A 19,154-nucleotide genomic window follows, 5' to 3' on the forward strand; every position below is an offset into this window, starting at 1 on the left:
GCCCAGACAAGCACGCAAGATATACGCGCATGGCATAATACTGATATATCTTGGCAATAAGCAATGAGACAATAATTGCCTTGAAAGATGCGCTGTATCACCAATCAATAAGGATCATCCAATAACCTTCAGCCACTTTGGTGGGCTCAACTACAAATGGGCAATATCTTCTTACCTCTTATCACTACCCATTAACATTGAAGACAATATGACAACCGCGACCGAGATACAAGTTGAAAAGCTCCAGCTGAGAGACCCGTCGTCTGTCATCACCCGATTTGAGCCCTTTGAGTTACCATCCTCCAACCAACGTACACTGGGACCACCTCATCCTAAGAATACTGTTATCCCGCTTGCGTTACATCCTGAGCAAGGTGCCAAGCCAAGTCTTGACGAAGTAGTGGATACAATAAAGTCGCTTCAAGCAGATGAGGGCATATTTACCGAGAAGCTCGCGCGACATGGCACTCTCTTGTTCCGCAATCTGCCAATTCACAACGCAGAGGACTTCAGCAAATTCGCACATGCCTTCGGATACAAGCCCCATGAAATCATCGGGATCGTAGTCGATAGACCACTTCTCGCGCCGAACGTGGCACCAGCCAACGAAGCTCCAAAGGAGGTGTTGATCTATAATCACAACGAATCACCTCAGGTACCACATGCGCCCGAATATATATTCTTTTATGGCCATCGCGCTCCAAACAAAGGTGGTGAATCGCCCATATCCTCTTCCTTGGAGCTATTCCACCGGGCTCAGCAAGAAATCCCAGAGTTCATCGACGAGCTAGCAGAGAAGGGGATTCTCAGCAGAGTCACCTACCAGGTAGAAAGGCAATACCAAGGCGGATCAACTCTTCGCCAAGCGTTTGGAAAAGAAATTCGAGATGGGGACCATGAGGAGACTAAACGAAAGAAGATTGAGGCTCAGATTGCGCGCTATGGCAGAGGGAAACATACCACGTGGGAATGGACTGATGATGGACTCGTTCTCACGCACCGATTACCTGTGATTCGTACCCAGCAGAACACAAACCTGCCAACGCTGTTTAGTGGATTGGCAGCATACTGGAAAAGAGCGCAGAGTGATATTGAGGCACGCAGGAAGGTAACGCAGCAGCTCTTTGGCGATGGGACGCCTATCCCTGACAAATACCTTGCGCATCTGGCGAAGATTACGGATGAGATTCGGGTGTTGCATCGTTGGCAGGAAGGCGATGTCTTAGTATATGATAATACCATTGCACAGCATGGTCGAGAGCCATGGGAGGGCGAACAGTCCGATCGAGTCGTTATGGCGAGTTTGTTTGATGGGGAAAATGTGCCAGGAGCTTATGGCTTTGGCGATTGGGCGCAAGTTGTGCAAGCATTGGATTGATCGTCGAGATTGTAACTCTCTTTTTCTGCTGCTCATTATCATGACATGTATTATTGTTCATCCGACCGCCGGGTATCTATCGTCTAAGATTGATCTACGATCTATGCTCTATGTTTTGTTGTGAACATCATCTACTCCTTCATATCAGTCGTGAAACCGTGCTGCATCAGGTACTCCCTGAGAATCTTGTCCTCCTTCTCCAAGTCCAACTCTCCACTTTCAGGCAGCAAGTAGTATACCATCATTCCAAGGATGGCAACACCTCCAGCCAGGTAAAAAGTGGAGCTGTTGCCGGCATTTTCCTGCAAGGGGGTGAAGCATTGTGTTCCAACTGCAGCGCCCGTTCTGCCAAAGGCTGTCGCAACGCTATACCCCATGGAACGCATAGCAGTCGGGAAAGACTCGGATGAGATAAGTCCAATAGTAGCACCTGGTCCCATGTGACCGAATGCTTGCAGCAAGCCGTATAGAACAACGAATGCCGCAATGCTCTGAGAAAGCTTGGTATAAGTTCCGCCAATGACAAAACCGAGAACCACGTAGCCTGCGAAGCCCAATATACCGGTCCAACGCCGTCCAATGGCATTTGTGAGCCAAGCCCCGACTACAACACCGGGAACTGGAAGCACTGCTAGAATGACCTGCCAGATGGCGGTGGTCCGCACATCGTGGTCCTTGACAAGCGAGGAGATGATCGTGCTGGACATGATGCTGTTCGGGAAGTTGATAAAATCGTACAGAAAGAAGGCCAGTGATGTTGTCAACAGTCTCCACCAGTATCGCTTAGCCAGGAGAAGGTAAAGGCGAAGTGATTTAGGCTGGCGTGTAAGGTTGGAATAGTGGAAGAGTGACGAGTCAACCATGAAAATCCGGAGAATGATAATTGCAACTGGGAGGATAGTTGCAATGGAGTAAATCGCATGGAAAGCGATGACGAGGTTGTTGTCGCTGGCAATCAGCGTGATTAAGTAGATGATCATCAGGATTGGACCGGCGAGGGTAGCCATCAACGTTGTAAAGGAAACAAACATTGGACCGCGATATTTTCTCATGACCTAATGAATCAGCAAAGTACGAGCACTAGGAGGCTAGAATACTCACATCATCCGTTTCTTCAATACCAGCTGCCGCACTAGGAGGGTATTCACCCCCGACGCCGAATCCAGCAATGCCACGAACAACCACAAAGTACCATAACATGTTGCCCGAGGGATGCACCTGAAGAGCCAGTGCCGACATCAATGTGCCAATGGCCACAAGTGAGGAAGTGAACAGCAATCCCGCCCGTCGCGAGAACATATCAGATGTGTATCCGAGGGCGACAACACCGAGAATAGCACCAACCAGCAGAGAATTGCTGATTCGCGTCTTCATTTCAGAGGAATACGCATCGGAGCCAAGCACCTGCTTGAAGATGACATTGGTAGGATTAGCGAGGGTATTTTGGAATCCATCGCTGAAGTTGGCAATATACTAGAAAAGTTAGCAAGTAAATAGCGTTTACAATCTCGGTACCCCGACTTACGCAACTGATGATTGTTATGTTGCTCTGCCATCTGCTAGGGCGGTACGAATGAGTCGTGACTTCTTCGACATCTCTGCCGTTGACAAGAGTCTCAGACTTTTTCGTCTCGTCTTGCTGGTGGCTTGGTGTTCCACTCTCGATGACCGGCATGGTCAGAATTTTGAAGCGAACAAGGGAACTGAAAGATTTATTTTCATACGGTTAAGGAGACATGCGATGCTTTATATCAGATTTCCCGACAGATAACAGTCGGTCGAGGTCCGCGACGCGCGTGGCCCCACGGCGGAGCAAATGTAATTTTTCTTCCGCGGAGATAAGCATTGTGGATATGTAAACATAATATGGTCCACTCCGGGGCTAAACTGAGATCGTGCTGAGTGAAGTGAATGTTAGCTTTGGCTCGAATGTGCATTGAACTGGATGCGGTTTACTGCATCGGTCACCCAAAGATACTACATTTTGCACCCGTGCCTCATTTATATTTCCCCAAGATTGAACGACTCCGTAGGAAAGACAAATGAATGGACTTAATGAAGCAAAGATCATCATTGAGAAGGGATCTCATCATACCATCCTAATTAAAAGGCACCCTGCTCGATATCATGGGGATCGAGGGACGAAGGCTGGCTATCAAAGTGGCTCAGAGTATCCGTTCAGGAACTGCTCAACATAACGAATATCACTAAGAACGGACATACCATCTAATATTGTCGTGCAAAAACGTAGAATATTATTCGCTGCGCCAATTGGAAGATAAAAGCTCTACCACTCTTCACCTGGACACCCCATAATTCCGCAAAAGTACACACAATCTTAAGCGTTGATAGCTCAAATCACAAATACGATTGTTCAAGTTCGATATACTTCTTCTCTTTCCTTAACTCAGCGGCCTGTTCCGGTCCCAACTTCACATTGAGCTGACCTAGAATAGATACCTTGAAGTCTCTTCCTCGGGGTCCTCATCAATCATCTTCACACTGATTGTGGCCGGCTGAAGGATGTGTCTGATGGCATCCTCGACGCGAAGAGAAATCTCGGGGCTAGTCAGAGCAACTTCCATATCGTAAACTTTGGAGTAAATCGCAGCTGCCACCATTGTGGCCTAATCAAGCATTTGTGCATCCATTGACTCGCACAATACTCTGCCTCAAGCTCCGCAAATTCCCTGCCAAGTCGATCGCCCATCCCTGACATGCGCTGCAGGTCATACTGCTTTTCCGGCATCCGCGCTTCATCCCTTGGGAGCTCGAACGCCAGGGTGCTGTAACGATTTCGAACGTTTCCTTCGGATCGGTAACGGAAAGTTGTTGGAAGCCCGACTGCAGTAATGGATATCAATAATTGCACCGAAATTAATGGAACGCAGAGACAGGGAAGCTAACGTACTAGGCCATCGTATTCCCTGACTCTACTTCTCTACGAATTCACATATAGACAGTCTGCAGTCGATCATCTTAGAGATTTCTATCGCGATCTAGTTAGTTGACGCACCGTCGAATCGATGCTCATAAATGCCATTAAATCCAGGCCACAATGCCAAGCCACGACAGGTGGGGCTTGAGCCTCACCCTGACCTCCTGTCAATACAACATAACAGCACATCTTGGGAAGCCACAAATATTGATGCAGCTCACCTTTTCTTTTCTCCACTATTCTTTCACTGGGTCGCCATTTCATTGCCTGCGGTCCCAAACTACAACCCCTCACCTCAAGAGCCCCACCATCGGAGGCATCTCACAATGGGCGCATCAAACTCCATAGCTCAAACAGTAAACTCTGCGACTGGGGCTATGTCAGACGCGTTCTATCAAGACGATCCATATTACCCCAGGCACTCAGAAGATGCAATCGCCGTTCTCAACATCCTTCGGCGACGGCTACCTTCCGAACTCGTCTTAGAGGTCCTAGAATACGCCCAATATTGGGTTCGCTCGGGAGTCTATAGAACGGATAAACTAGGCTTTACGGAGAATGACTGCCGGGAGGGAACTCCATATTTGACATCCGAAGCCATTCAAGGTGATCGGTTCCCCGTTCGAGAGATCAAAATCGATATCTGGAGCCATGACCAAGGATGGAGTAGCTATCGTGAAGATTATGGTACCTACCGGAATTCTTGGACCTGGTTTGATCTTGGCATTGCAAGGCCCCCGGGCAGAGATGATATCACCCAAGGAGAGGACCTTCGATTGGTGACAAATATACATGCTTCGAAAGACACGAAGCATCATCAGATCGTTTACCGAAGTGATCAAAACCTGCGCTGGATGAAAAACCTTCAAGCAGGGGATCGGATATTAATAATCCCCCGGGCGCGCTTTCCGGGATGGAAGAACTTTGTGGATGAGGCTTCCATTGAGATTTATACAGATCCTGTTTTGTGATCTTAGCAGTGTACTTCACATAAAATGGCAGATTCCTTCATCTGTTTATGGAATGTTTGTAATTAGGAGAGTATGTGCCTACTTAGAGTCAGGAATCTTCCAATTTGGGAACAAGACATGAAAACTCCGTCGCAAGTGGCTGGGCGATGTGGATATCAGTAGCCATTCATATCCAGTGGCCCGAGTTAACTATTGCATGTCGAGATACCATCACAAATGGTGCTACGTTCAAGTTTCTCCACTAATCACAATCGAAATCCCAGCACGGGTACCCAGGTCAACGTAGTTCTTTTTCACAGCAGGGCCCCAGAGCTTACAAAATGACTGATTCCGGTGAAACTGGACGCCCCGCAGGTCAGGTGTCAAATTCTTCCAGTCTTCAAACCAGCGTTGAAACAAATATAGAACATCTGAATCTGTCCATTGAAATTGTTCATCGTCTATCATATCGCTCGTGATTATAAGCCACCTTAAACTTTTTGGCAGAGCGTCCTCGATGCGAACCGAATACCATTCATCTCGGGAAAATCCAATCAAGAAAGGAAGGGGGACCTCTAAAACCTTTAAAATGTTGAGATTGTTGAAAGCGTTGAAGGATCCATTCAAGTAGATCCGCGGCGTCTCTGGTTCCGTATGACAGCCGGAGCATTTCCCAGTGACGCTCAACTCAGTCAAGGTGTTCCGTATATGAGATAAGTCTTTGGATATTTGATCAAAATCGATAGTGTCTGTGACAAACGCATCCCTTAGATCCGGGCGGTAGAGCCACTCCCAGTCGAGACTCTGAAGGTTGGGAGTTGCTGACAGGATGTGGCCAAGATGACCTTCCCTTAACATCATCAACCGAAGTGATAGTAGCCTTGTGGCATTCGGTGGATTTGATCCAGGCCATGAAAAATTGACGGGGTTATCAATCAAAATAGTGCAAAATACCGCGCCCGGCAGATAGAATAGAGGTAGAACATCATCTGTGTTTTTGAGATCTTTATATTCACCATCGTTGTCACCAGGATCGTTACACACAACGTTCGCAGAGAAAGACCTTTGGAAGCAAGGCAAGCGATTGGTTTTAGGTGTTTCACACAGGCTTGAACGGAGTATCTTGCCTATGAAATGGGTTTGCCGACTAAACCCTCTTCCTGTGTGAAATCCCTCTATGTTTGGGAGGAGTGATAAAAGAAGGGCGATAAAGGCATCCAACGTTCCTCGTTTTAGTGCTTCAATCCACTGGTCGCTATATGGCACCTCGAATGCTTTAACGCAATCTGCAAGGCCATCGATATCAACATTGGTAATCGGAAGCTTGGGAACTTCATTGCGATTATCAGCCTGAGTCCAATCAGGAGTATTTCTGGTCAATAGAACACATTTGACGAAGTCTGCTAGCTGAGGTCTGCGAATGATAGTGTGGATGAATTGTAGCATGTGAGGCCAGTACGGAGTTTCAGCAGTCCATTCGACAGTCGAGTAGAGGCGCGGCTGAGTGATAGCGCGTAAGTAACTATGGACACGACACATGGCCGCACGATCACTTGCAGACAGATGGTCTAAAATCAAACCCAGGATTTCAGCCGGGCACTGAATTATAGATGCCATGACTATCGGCTTCTTGAGTCTTGCTTTAGTACGAGCTCCAAAAGATGAAATTCAAATTAGAAAGTGAGTATCAACCTTGCTTGCCAAATGTCCTGCTACAGCGCCCAACCCCGCACAGCGCCACGAGACGACCAATACCGTATTTGCACGAAAATATCACATTTTCCCAAGCAGCCCACTTCGTAAAAACGGAATATTAACTCCAAGTACAGCCCCGTCTGTCTGATTGACCTTGAAGACAACCCGGTCGAGTGATTTGCCACCATAATAGAGCCAGTCGATGGTTTGCCAAGAGGAACACATTTTCGACAGTTTCCCCTGTCCTGGCAGATCGGAAATAGCCGCGTTGTCAGAGGGCACGATATCGAAGCTGATTCGCCAGTCCTGAAGGACCACACCATCTTCGCCTTCGGCTACTCGTTCGATGTCAGTCGGGTAGATGCGCATTTCTGGATTCAAAATCCCAACTTGGGGCAGAACCGAGGCCCAGATCTTTTGAATACCTCCCAGTATGTCAGATCCGCTTCTTGTTAGGGAGTCTATCTTGATTCCTGTTCCGTTGTCCATGGATAGCACTAATTTGGGGGAAAAGTCTTGGTCCGCTGTTTCTGTGCTGATAGAAAACACAGGAGCGAAGGTTCCAGTATATCGCTCCGCCTGTCGACGAGCTTCCGAGTCAATCGCAGGGATAAGAGTTGAGATTATGGCTTCGTTGAGGATCGACGCAGTCGGCGCTTCTCTTGGACCCGCTGTCAAAACAACAAAGCCAGCTCCATACTGATCAACCACCGAAAATTGGGCCACATAGCCCGATGCACCTCCACTTTTCGCAAATATGTCGACGGTGTGTGGATTTTCGGGTACTAGATTCTCTGTTCGCTGTATCTCCCATGGTCGACCAACAAGATTGTTAATTGAAGATGTCATTGACTGTGGCTTAAGCCATTGGCGAACTTGGTCTGGGGTATCAAGGATAGTGTAGTCTAAGATGCTGCTCATCAAAATTGAAAGGTCGCTTAGAGAAGAATAGAGCCCACCTCCTCTGGATATTGATTAGCGTGGAATACGACAAATAGGAGTTGATGATCTTCATACGGGGCATTGACTCCATAATCTGCTCCCCATCCTTGCTCCGCAGCAGGTAGAGGAGGAATAACGGCTGAGTCATATATTCCTGGGGATACACCCGTATTTGTCAGGCCGAGCGGACCAAACATTGTTTCATTTAGCATTTGACTGTACGTTTTGCCGGTTTGAGACTCCAAAACTAAACTAAGTAGCGTGAAAGCTACAGAGGAATATATTGGTTGGCCGTAGGGTGGCTGCACAGGCAGAGCACTGCGCATCATTTCAAGTATCTCTGATCCAATATCAGTCAATCTGCCATAGGTCTGTTCAAATGCATCCATACGTGTTTGATTGCATGCGCGGTTGAGGCCTGTTACTCCACATGGTGGGTAGCTTGCATTGCTAATAACAGGGAACCCAAGCTGCTCGTAAACTGAATGCAGAAAATAGTAATCGAACGATGAGGCTAACATAGTTCGAGTCAGCAAGGAGTAATGCAATGATGCATGTTTACTTACGAGGATTTGCAGTTATTCCTGCCAAATGGTTTGACAAAGCCGAGAGCGTGATATTATCCCACTGGATCAGCGACTGGGTTCCCTGAAGACTCGGTAAATATTTGGTGATAGGGTCATCCGGATTGATGTTTGACTTCAGTAGCAGAATGTCTGTGAACAACTTGGACACCGATCCGATCAAATACTGCGAATTTTCATCGGCGATCTTGGTTCCGTTCACATTATTCTTCCCAAGGTGATGGTATGACCAAATAAGGCCACCGTTTGCAAGAGTTGCGTTCCCCTTCTGTGGAGATATGAATCCGATTGAAAACGAAGTCTGGTCCACGTCAAAACCGGCCTTTATCTTTCCAGCTAAAGCATCGTCAAGAGTCTGACTCAGCTTTGCCGTTGCATCCTGAATAATTTTAGCTTTCCCTAGATCGGTTGGACGAGGCACAAGTGGCCCATATGGAACGCAGCCGCTCCATGGAGAGAGAGGTGTGGGGGGTTGGATTGCATCCGAGAGGCAAATAAGTGCAGAGACTAATGTGCAGGCGACGGCTGATGTTGAAAGTAAATGCATGATGGTGTGATAGAACTTGCAGTACCAGACGCAAGTACACGACGAAGGCCTTATTTATAAACAAGCAAACTCACCAGCTATATCCTAGCACTGCATGGATGATGCGACCTTCCACGTTCATACCCGTTCGTACTCGTCAACTGGTGTCATCGAGTCAATTAAGGTTTGGTTCGTACTCGCTTGTCGATCATTCCCAATATGGTTAGCCTGAATTTGCGTCCCAAGGTTCAGGCAGAATCAGGTGTCAAGCTTGGAACGTAGTTTCAACTTCTCTGATGTTCGACTGCATGAAGGTAACGCGAGTGAAGCTTAGAGCTTACTGAATGTTTCGTTAGAGATGATACGTCTATTGGTACACGTTTTACCTCTCGGAAATTGGCGGGACAATTATGACGCCCACTGACTCCGAGCCAAACAAACCCGACCAAATCTATTGTGAAAACAACTAGTATTTACTTTCTAAGCTGCGCAATGATCAATATTATGCAATCTATTTTTACACATACAAGCAAACCGGTAGTTCATCTCCCGAAAACCTTCCTAAATGTACCGTCCTAAACCGCGTTACACAAGTATCAGCCAACTCAGGGCTGACAGAAACCTCCAGCTTGCCTGCCTAATGGCATAATAGCCAAGGACGGCATTGGGATCCTAATCCCACGCGACAGATGTCTGAGTCAGAATTGCGGATTCAGCTACATATGGCAGGCCTTGCTACTCGACTCGGTGTACTATCCGTGTATATCAGGGTCTAATATGCAGATGCGCCAATTACGCACGTTTTTGATATCTGAAGTCAGGGCCATGTTTCATGATTGGAAATGTGGCCAGGGACTGAATTTGTGCTCCAATTCACGTATATAACCTTTGTTTACGGAGGAATGCTGTTCGCTCAGGTCAGATCATCGCAGCCATGAGTGTCCAGATCGCGTGGCTACGGTTTCTCGCCAATTTGATTACTTTGTTTGGAATTACAAATGGTCTGTCAATCGCAAATTCTTCAAACTCGCCTGTCTGTCGCTGCATGCCACAGGATCCATGTTGGCCAAATGACGACAGATGGGATCACTTCAATACAACCATTGGGGGTAAATTGATCGCAACAATTCCTATAGCCAGCCCATGTCACCTCGATCTATTGACGCCATTCAACGGAACACAATGTGCCCAACTCCACTCGGTTTGGGGCTTCCCAGCAACACACTATGAAACATCCTCATCAATCATGGCATCCACATATACAAACAACAGTTGCAACCCATTCTCCTCAAAACATGCACCATGTACGATTGGCAATTACATCCAATATGCAGTCAACGCAACTGAAGCTAGGCATGTCCAAAAGTCTATCCATTTCGCCAAACATCATAATATCAGACTTGTCATTCGAAACACGGGTCATGATCTCCTAGGAAAATCAACTGGAGCTGGAGCACTTGGTATCTGGATGCACCATATGAAGAATATCTCCATTGTGGACTATAACTCATCATACTATACCGGAAAAGCCATGAAAATAGGAGCTGGCGTTCAATCTTTCGAGGCCAGCTCCGCTGCTTCAAGAGCCGGTGTAGTTGTCGTTGGTGGCAATTGCCCAACTGTTGGCCTGGCAGGCGGGTATTCCCAAGGAGGTGGCCATGGCCAGTTAGTATCACAATTTGGACTTGCTGCGGATCAAGTCCTGGAATGGGAGGTCTTCCTTGCCGATAGAAGACTGGTTGTCGCTTCTCCTGTCCAGAACTCTGACCTCTACTGGGCCCTTTCAGGTGGAGGTGGAGGAACATACGGTGTTGTCATTTCAATGACGAGCAAAGCCTATCCGGAGTTACACACTGTTTCCGGGAATTTCTCTTTCTCGGATACGGGTATCTCCAGAACGACATTCTTCGCGGGAGTGGAGATGTTTACCTCACTTTTGCCTTCGATAGGTGATGCAGGAGGCGCAAGTGTTTGGTGGTTGACCAATAACTCCATGTCAACAACTCCAACTACGATCCCGCGTGGGACGGCAGCACTCTACAACTCTCTATTTGATCCTTTGATCGGATTTTTCAAAAGGAACGGCATGCAGTACAGTACGTGTGGAACCAAATATCGAAACGCAAATACTAATACTATCATATTCACAGCTTACTACGTCGAGGAATTCTCAACATTTCATAACGCCTATCGAAAGATGAACCCACCAGAAAATATAACCGACCAACTCCTCGGCGGCCGTCTCATTCCCCGATCAGTGGTACAGCAAAACCTCACCGAGCTCGTATCACAATTCCGCGCAATTGTTGAAAAAGATACCGGTCTCGTAATATCAGGGGTTATGGTCAATTCCTCGCGCGTGGCTTACCCCAATAACAGTGTCAATCCAGCGTGGCGAGATGCTCTTATGAGTGTTGTGATGGGAGCGTCAGTTAACTCGATCTTCTTCCAACTATGGTTCCGGATGTTGACTAATAATCTTTTTTAGGTCTTTCAACTATACGGACTGGGATAAAAATGTTGCCAGGCAGCAGATTATTACTGATGTTCTCTTGCCGCCATTGGAGAGACTTACTCCTGGTGGTGGTGCTTATTTGAATGAGGCTGATCCGAATCAGGTGGACTGGCAGCAGGCTTTTTATGGGGATAGGTATGCCAAATTACTCAGGATTAAGCAGAAGTATGATCCTCATTCTATCTTCTATGCATTTAAAGCTGTGGGAAGTGAGGCTTGGGTAGTTGCTGAGGGCGGGCGGTTATGCAGGTCCGGAGATTTGTGAAAGTATATAAATGCTCTTGCTCGAAATTTGGCTAGAGAAATGTTTTGGTTGTTATTGTTTTCCTATTTGAAATTGATTTTATTCTTAGCATAACGCCGCTTGTGGTGGCGGAAATTCGCTAGGGTGACATGACTGGGTAGAATGTAATTCTCGATGTGGGGAGGTAGCGATCCCTTTCACAGAGACCACCATCCCTTCTCAATGATAGACTTTGAAAGGCCCCGCAGTGCTGGGAACAGCAGATTAACCTTCTCTGCGTTGTTATCGGGCAGCGGGCCAGCCTTACGGGCATCGAGATAGCACTGAAGCTGCTCGAAGTGGCTCGGGCCAATCACGACTTCATCAAGGCTCTTCAACTGAGAGTGGAAGAGCAACCAGCGCAGAGCAAACTGAGCCCCAGTAGAATCATGCTCCTTGGCCATGTTATCCAGCTCACGCATGGCATCGTGGAATGCAGGCTGGTCGTACCACATGCGGTAAAGTGCGCCCACCATGTTTCCCTCTCCAACCTCGAAGCGGGTCCCCTCCAAGCTTTGAACTGTCGGATGGTAGGATAGCTTGCCAGTGAGGAAGCCACCAGCCAAGGGCGAGGTAGCCTTGAATGCTATCCCGAATTCACGGAGGACAGGGAACAGCGCGTCTTCGTAGCCGCGGCAGACGACATTGTATTGGCCCTGGTAGACAGACGGCATGACGAAGTCTTCCTCCACGGCGACTTCCATCCACGCTCGAACCATAGCTGGGGTGTAGTTGGACAAGCCAAGATTTTCGAAAAGGCCCAGTCGATAATAGTGGTCGAAGTAGGCCGCTTGCTCGGCGATGGGGACTGTGCGGTCCGGGGCGTGAGCGTAGAGAGTGTGGATCTGAGGGATTAAAGTTAGCTATATTCACGATACTCGAGCACGAGATGAGCTTGAACACACCTTCTTGACCTTGAGTCGGTCCAGGCTATCATTGATCGATTTGCCAATGTTCTTCATGGAGAGTGAACCATCTCCGATGAACATAATCTTGGTGTCGATAATAGCATTCTCGGGCTTCTTTTCGCCGAGGAGCTTCTCCGAAACGCCAGGATTGGTAGCTGGATAAAGGGCAGCAGTGTCAAAACGCTGAATGCCGGCATCTTTGAGGGCCACCATGAGCTGGTCAATGTTACCACTGACCCAGGTGGCGCCGAAGCTCTGGGCACCGAAGACGTATTGAGGGGCATCCATCTTTGAAAATGGGTGAAAGATTGAGGTTTGAAGGAAGAAGATGAGAAGGAAATCCTAAAGAAGGTGCGTGTTTGGGGGCAGTTCCTCGTTGCACAGAACGTCAAAAACCCTCCCACACTTGCAGAACTCTCAGTTACACTTTGCACTACGTCTTCGGGGAAGAGAAATATTCATTGTGATACATGGCCCCATTGTTTACCTATTCTCAACCTAAGATCTGACCAGCGAACTCCTCCATCTTCTCAGCGAGTCCCATCGTCCAACTGAGATGCGGCGAGTGTCCACATGGTGCATGGTACATGGTGAACGGCTTCGACTGACTCGCAGCCATGCCTTCCTGATACTCCTTTGGCAACGTGTAGTCGTTTTCCAATACCAAATATGCACAGGGTAGAGTAGTGTAGGGATTATGGGTCAGAGGGCTGTTCATGACAGGCGCTGCTGTCAACGTACCCGCCCATTTCTTAGCAGTCGCCTCGTCGAGATCATTGAAGAGGAATTTCTCAGGATCGACCATTGTGCCAAGGCCATCAACACCGTGTTTCTGCAGACCGTCAGTGTATGCTCGACAAGAATAACTGGTGGGAGTCCTACGTGGAATCGCATGAATGGGGGCACAATAATCCTGCCATCAGCGGGTTGAAAGAAGCTGTGGACAGATTGACCCTCGGGAATGATGAATGCACCGATGAAGAAAATCCCGATGATACCGCCAGTCTTGCCCTCCTGTGCCCGTACGGAAGCCTGTCGGGCAGATGTTGCGGCCTCGGCAGCCACCCAACCGCCAGACGAGTGTCCTGCAAGCAGAACCGACTTTCCATCCGAGATCAGTCGGTCGATCAGGCGCCCGATTTCTTCTGCATCATCTGCGGGAAGAGGGTAACCTCCTGGAGGAGCCCTTCGATCGAAATCGGGGTTGTTGATGTCGCCGACATTCAGTTGGCTGAGGTCGCAGGTAGGCCGCTGAGGGCAGTATGTTTCAATACCTCGCTCAGTCAGGACATCCACCAGTGGCTGGTATGGAGCAGGTGTATGGTAAGAGCCATGGCAGAGCACGACGACGAAGGGAGGGGCCATGGTGGTTGTAGAGAGGAAGTTGAGAGTAGGAGAGAAACAACAATAGATCCCCGCATGTAAGGCTGACCACCACTTCCCCTTTCAATGTCACGCTGACTCTACACGGAACTGTCTCTATTGGCTTACTTGCATATATTATGTATTTTATATCTTTGATTATCCCACCGATACAACCGGCCACTCCAAAGTGAGACAAATCTGACATGCATCCCCCATAAGCATGGCGTTTGAAGTTCAGTTCCTGATCGACATGTGGAGCACGCAGATCTCCCAGAGACGCAAGGAGAGCAAGCAAAAACACTTGGCTACGACAATCAAACGGCGTCCACTTTAGGGGTAGGGGGCGGATTCAGACTACGCACGTCCAAATCGCGCGTCACCAAGATGCCTCCATCTGCTCCTTTGTGTCCAGGCCCAGCAACTGCATGCGCTGTGGGTGCCCCGGTATCCCCAATTTCATTCCATGCCATGTTCCTCTCCTCGTCGTGGCTGCGATCAAGGGTCGAGAGGAGGGAATCAAACTTGGCCAGATGGCGGCGTGGACGGGTGCGAGCAGACCCGATGGTGGGCAAGTCGTGCGGTCGCGCCGAAGGCACACGGCGCCCACGGAAGATCAAAGGACCCAAGGTTGGCACACAGGCCACCAATATTCCTGCAGTCATCTCGGCAATGACAAAGATTGAACTGTCTCTAGCGCAGTAGATGATATCGTCGGTTGGACAGAGCTTGGTCTGTATAATGCGGCCCAGATTGATACCAGCCGTTCTGCTACCGTCAGCTCCTGGAGATGAACTAGCAAATGCATGACTTACAGTACTCCCAGTGCAAACGACGCAGTCACACCGGTCTTCTTGCGACTTGACATATGCAACCGCCATACGATTGGCAGAGGCAGCAGCACGACTCCTAGGTCGATCCCCATGTTGAATCCTGCAGAGGCGTACTCGGTCTTGATCACATCCCCGCAAACACCTGCAATAGTGCGATCCCAGTTGTAAGCGACCGGGCGGCACAGCAGAGCAATTGTCAAAATGGAGGCCACCCAGTATAGGAAGACCAAGCCTCCCACTCCCATTGCTGTCCAGAAGAAGACTGGACTGTTGGGGAAGATCTCAATATATAGCAGCAGAATGGCGAGTCGAAAGGAGGCTGTTGCTGTAGCCCAAAACCATTCCGATGCCCAGAATGTCTGACCAAATCAGCATCAAGCACCTCACATACATGCAAAACACACCTTTAAGGCACTTATCAACTGTTCTGGGTGGTGAGAAGCCATTATCGATGTGTGTCCGCCATAGCCGCCGATGATCGCCCCTGAGGCTGGAGATAAGCCGATGATCATACAAACGAAGCATCCCGTTGAACTCACCAGTCAGTACGTCTATCACATATCCAGTCAAGGCAGCCTGGACTTTGTGTTAGTATTTTGGACAGTTTCAGGTCTATTCAGACTGACCAGTGAGAAGAATACGAGATAATCATGGCTTTTGAACTGCCGATGCCGCCTTCGTGTAGAAATCACCCTCAAAATCACCGCACCGGCAGCAATAAAGAGTAATATTAAACTCCAGGCGATCAGCGCCGGAGCGCGTGGATTCAGACGCACCATACCGATATCCAAGGGGAAGTCACTAGATGGCCATAACCCAAGGGGAGGATGATGGCGAGTACTGTAGGGAAAACAAAGGGATTCAGCAGTTGAGCCTCTCTTCAAGTAGCCTGGTCTTGTTTGGGACACGACATCTCCCAATAGGGTATCTTCAAGTAGGGACTGCTGAACACTGCAGCTCTCGTACGACCTTCACAACCTTGCCGACTCTCTTCACTTCAACTTGTTTCAGCTTGTGACCTTGCAGTTGAGGACACATCTAGTCTGAAGCATCAGTGGAAATACCCATTCACGTTTTCTCCCTCCATCTTCCCTGCTCATTTCAAAGCAAAATGGCTCAGCGACGAGATACATACGCGGAGAATATGGGGCGTAATTCCACCGAGGCGCAAAGGTAACAAAGTCCACCAACCAATAACAACCCAAAACTAATTCGAAACAGACTTGACGAGCAGTTCGAACTGATCACGGAGTAAGTCCCTATTGTGATGATTCTGCCTGGAAAATCCAGAAAACTGACTGACACAGAAACATCGGCTACCTCCTGCACCCATCCGTTCGAGCCAAGCTGCCCCCCAATGCCCAAGTCGCTGACGTGGGCACAGGCACTGCAACATTCCTGCGCAGTCTGAGCCATTACTATCCCGACGCAAGTATGCATGGTTATGACATCTCGACCTCGCTATTCCCGCCCTTTTCCACACTTCCCCCCAATGTCGCACTGTACCTCCTCGACGCCCGTCAGCCCGTTCAGTCGATATTATGGGGCAAATATGATCTCGTACATGTGCGGCTCATTTCAGCGGGCCTCAAGCCTAGCGAGTGGCCTTCCATAATTCGGAATCTCACTCGCATGTTGAAGCCTGGTGGTGCTATGCAGTGGGAGGAATGTGATTTTACCGCTGTGCGACATCTTGCTTGTTCACCTACTGCCACTACCGACACTGCCTCTTACATGGGCCGGCATTTCCTGGCTGGGATGATGCACCATTTTCAAAATGGTTGGAATCGACTGACTACTGAGATGCGTGCCGCTGGTCTGAAAGAGGTTCATACTGAGGTTGTTGCTGCTGATCGAGTTTACGCCACCCGCCCGCGTCTTACTGCTAATGGAATGGTGGCTATATTTGCGTGGGCTCGGCTCGCGTCTGCAAGAGGGGATGAAGGCTCGTTGACTATGCAGCAACTGGAGCAGCTTGAACGTAAGGCATACGCGGACATTCAATCGGGATGCTATGTGACCTTTGATATCCACGTTGCTTGGGGATTCTGCGCATCTTAAGAGGCCATACATTGGGTCTTTTTCTTTTGATTTCTTAGTTCTAGTTCCGCTGTCACTATACAGCGATGAAATAGTGTAATGCATTTACGTTATTCAATTCCGTTTCAATGGCTTCGCGACTTCCAAGTCAAATGACCAATCCCTCACCGACGCTCAAAGACAAGCCGACAAGCCCCAGGCTGAGCAGTAAGCTGATCCTTCATATCCCTTTCAACTGCCTCACCCCAATTTTCACCGGGCGCAAATTTGACCCGATACCGAGATACCAATGCAGCAGCAAGAAGACGTATCTGTGCGAGTGCCAAATGACGCCCAACGCAGCTCGTACGTCCTAGTCAGTACAACGTGTTAGAATCTGACATACAATTTCCGCGTGCAACTCGACCATCAATATGGAAACACAGGTTGATATATATATATATCTAGCCTCCAATACGTCGCAGAAGCTTACCAATACCAAAAGGAGCAAAAGCCCTCTTGTCCTTAATCAGCTCTGGTCGGCTGTACCACCGCTCCGGAATGAAGTCGTGGGGGTTGACATACGCTGTCTCGACTGGGTTCTTGTCAGTTTGTGTATTTGTACAATGGCTTGTAAATTGGACGTGATGCTATGCTTACGTCGACCAATTGTATACCGTGGCGCACAGACTTTCGTGTTTCCTGGGATGAATGTTCCGTGAATTATTAGGCCTTCCGGTGGTGATACACGAGAGCTGAATGTTAGGACGGCTGGGAGGAGGCGCATTGCTTCATTTATCATTCCGTTCAGGTGGGGGAGGGTTGATAGCAGTGCTGGGTCTTCTATGTTGACCTCTTGTAGTTCTTCATGGATTTTCTCGGCGTGGTCAGGGTATCGGGCGAGAAAGTAGAATAGAAGTGTTAGGCTCGGGGCAGTTGTGTCGCTTCATCTTGAAATTAGAAAGATGATTATCTATACGAAGCGTTACTTACCTGCCAGCTACGACTAGTGTAGCAGTATCACCACTCAACCATCGCGTTCGGGTAGGGTCTGATCCATGCTTTTTATAGTCTTCAATGAACCAAGAGGCAATATCCCGATCAGAAAGTACTTTCTATGCCACTGTTAGTCAAATCACTCGCCATTTAACTCGGCACTTTCACCTTCATCCGTCGAGCCATACACTGATCACAAAATTCAAGCATATGGAACCAATCACGAACTTTCCACAACCCAGGTATAAAAGCAAATCCAAGCCTCGGAATCCAAATGGCGGGACTGAATGGTCCCAGCATTGTGAGGGCTGATCTTAGAATCACAATAGATGAATGCCACTTTCTGGTACGCATCATGCCGAAGTCCTCACTGAAGGCGAAATCACCCATTGAGTCGAATGCGAAAAAATACATCAAGTCATTTACTAGTACTGGGTTTGATTCTTCCATGGCGACAAGATCTTCCAGTGTGTGGACCTTTTCTATAACTCTTCGGTGGTATTGCTGTAGGGCTAGGAGGTCCAATTAGACTCTGGCCTCTCATATGGAATGTGTAGTTCTCACCCTTGGTACTTAAAGCCTGCTCCCACATTTTCCGCCGTTCATTATGAAGTTTTTTGTCCCGAGTAAAAATCGATGATATGCGTGGATAAAGTAGGTCGTACCAATCGGATCGGGTATTGCGGTTTTGAAGGCCATCCATTGCCTCGTATGCCTCGGGGTGGAAGACGGTTATTTCACCGGGACCTGACACCCCATTGCGATGTTAGCAAAAGGATGTACTGAGGACTATCAGGATTCTTGCCTGTTCGCACGAACTCTCCGTACTCTTCGTACCAGGCTTGAAGAACAAGGTGGCCACGAGAGTCGTGACATTTCCAGACATGCCAGAGCTTGGTCAAGGACGCTAGCCTTGGTCCAGGAAATCGTTTCAATTGGTGGAAGAAGATTCGGTAGATTGTAATGCTAGAGAACAAGGCGAAATTGTAACTTAGTATAGAGTATGTGATTCGGAGGACATTGTTTTGGCGGCTGTCGTGGTATATGAAAAGTCCGGCGGAGTATATTATGGCTGCAATTGCTATATGAAGAACGATGACCCTTGGCCCTCTAAGATGCCACTCGCCGTGTATGAAGATGAATTGGTGGACCAGTAGCCCCACCACAATAGCGATTGCCTCGGGTGCTAACATGGTCACAACCGCATGGAGTTTGACGAGGTCGT

At 48.4% G+C, this 19,154-nt stretch overlaps 11 protein-coding genes across 11 annotated transcripts; 4 read left to right on the forward strand and 7 right to left on the reverse strand.

Moving 5' to 3' along the window:
• Positions 1-208: 208 nt before the first annotated feature.
• Positions 209-1,378, forward strand: N7446_003671 (uncharacterized protein; the record flags this gene model as incomplete). Its single annotated transcript, XM_058512420.1, has 1 exon — positions 209-1,378. One exon carries the CDS (start codon positions 209-211, stop codon positions 1,376-1,378), a length of 1,170 nt encoding a protein of 389 aa, XP_058373749.1.
• Positions 1,379-1,509: 131 nt separating this feature from the next.
• On the reverse strand, positions 1,510-3,053 carry N7446_003672 (uncharacterized protein; the record flags this gene model as incomplete). Its single annotated transcript, XM_058512421.1, has 3 exons — positions 1,510-2,433; positions 2,480-2,851; positions 2,904-3,053. The coding sequence occupies 3 exons, from the start codon at positions 3,051-3,053 to the stop codon at positions 1,510-1,512; spliced, it is 1,446 nt and encodes a 481-aa protein (XP_058373750.1).
• Positions 3,054-3,785: 732 nt separating this feature from the next.
• On the reverse strand, positions 3,786-3,999 carry N7446_003673 (uncharacterized protein; the record flags this gene model as incomplete). Its single annotated transcript, XM_058512422.1, is given in 2 exon segments — positions 3,786-3,825; positions 3,839-3,999. 2 exon segments carry the CDS (start codon positions 3,997-3,999, stop codon positions 3,786-3,788), a joined length of 201 nt encoding a protein of 66 aa, XP_058373751.1.
• A 643-nt stretch (positions 4,000-4,642) lies between these two features.
• Positions 4,643-5,287, forward strand: N7446_003674 (uncharacterized protein; the record flags this gene model as incomplete). The annotated part of the gene is made up of 1 exon (XM_058512423.1): positions 4,643-5,287. One exon carries the CDS (start codon positions 4,643-4,645, stop codon positions 5,285-5,287), a length of 645 nt encoding a protein of 214 aa, XP_058373752.1.
• A 1,752-nt stretch (positions 5,288-7,039) lies between these two features.
• On the reverse strand, positions 7,040-9,034 carry N7446_003675 (serine hydrolase domain-containing protein; the record flags this gene model as incomplete). Its single annotated transcript, XM_058512424.1, has 4 exons — positions 7,040-7,925; positions 7,979-8,243; positions 8,295-8,417; positions 8,470-9,034. 4 exons carry the CDS (start codon positions 9,032-9,034, stop codon positions 7,040-7,042), a joined length of 1,839 nt encoding a protein of 612 aa, XP_058373753.1.
• Positions 9,035-10,259: 1,225 nt separating this feature from the next.
• N7446_003676 (uncharacterized protein) lies at positions 10,260-11,793 on the forward strand (the record flags this gene model as incomplete). Its single annotated transcript, XM_058512425.1, has 3 exons — positions 10,260-11,109; positions 11,164-11,440; positions 11,502-11,793. The coding sequence occupies 3 exons, from the start codon at positions 10,260-10,262 to the stop codon at positions 11,791-11,793; spliced, it is 1,419 nt and encodes a 472-aa protein (XP_058373754.1).
• A 176-nt stretch (positions 11,794-11,969) lies between these two features.
• N7446_003677 (uncharacterized protein) lies at positions 11,970-13,007 on the reverse strand (the record flags this gene model as incomplete). The annotated part of the gene is made up of 2 exons (XM_058512426.1): positions 11,970-12,656; positions 12,717-13,007. The coding sequence occupies 2 exons, from the start codon at positions 13,005-13,007 to the stop codon at positions 11,970-11,972; spliced, it is 978 nt and encodes a 325-aa protein (XP_058373755.1).
• A 156-nt stretch (positions 13,008-13,163) lies between these two features.
• Positions 13,164-14,108, reverse strand: N7446_003678 (alpha/beta hydrolase). Its single transcript, XM_058512427.1, has 2 exons — positions 13,602-14,108; positions 13,164-13,551 (listed from the first exon to the last, which is right to left on the reverse strand). The coding sequence occupies exons 1-2, from the start codon at positions 14,082-14,084 to the stop codon at positions 13,213-13,215; spliced, it is 822 nt and encodes a 273-aa protein (XP_058373756.1). The 5' UTR covers positions 14,085-14,108; the 3' UTR covers positions 13,164-13,212.
• A 290-nt stretch (positions 14,109-14,398) lies between these two features.
• N7446_003679 (uncharacterized protein) lies at positions 14,399-15,693 on the reverse strand (the record flags this gene model as incomplete). The annotated part of the gene is made up of 5 exons (XM_058512428.1): positions 14,399-14,849; positions 14,897-15,273; positions 15,319-15,398; positions 15,454-15,490; positions 15,541-15,693. The coding sequence occupies 5 exons, from the start codon at positions 15,691-15,693 to the stop codon at positions 14,399-14,401; spliced, it is 1,098 nt and encodes a 365-aa protein (XP_058373757.1).
• A 332-nt stretch (positions 15,694-16,025) lies between these two features.
• N7446_003680 (class I SAM-dependent methyltransferase) lies at positions 16,026-16,975 on the forward strand (the record flags this gene model as incomplete). Its single annotated transcript, XM_058512429.1, has 3 exons — positions 16,026-16,087; positions 16,136-16,165; positions 16,222-16,975. 3 exons carry the CDS (start codon positions 16,026-16,028, stop codon positions 16,973-16,975), a joined length of 846 nt encoding a protein of 281 aa, XP_058373758.1.
• A 422-nt stretch (positions 16,976-17,397) lies between these two features.
• N7446_003681 (cytochrome P450) lies at positions 17,398-18,815 on the reverse strand (the record flags this gene model as incomplete). The annotated part of the gene is made up of 6 exons (XM_058512430.1): positions 17,398-17,528; positions 17,594-17,877; positions 17,927-18,048; positions 18,098-18,441; positions 18,494-18,676; positions 18,767-18,815. The coding sequence occupies 6 exons, from the start codon at positions 18,813-18,815 to the stop codon at positions 17,398-17,400; spliced, it is 1,113 nt and encodes a 370-aa protein (XP_058373759.1).
• Positions 18,816-19,154: the final 339 nt, after the last annotated feature.

Source organism: Penicillium canescens (genome assembly GCF_028828765.1).
Source record: "Penicillium canescens strain IBT 15451 chromosome Unknown utg000003l_segment0_segment0, whole genome shotgun sequence".
Classification (NCBI taxonomy): domain Eukaryota; kingdom Fungi; phylum Ascomycota; class Eurotiomycetes; order Eurotiales; family Aspergillaceae; genus Penicillium; species Penicillium canescens.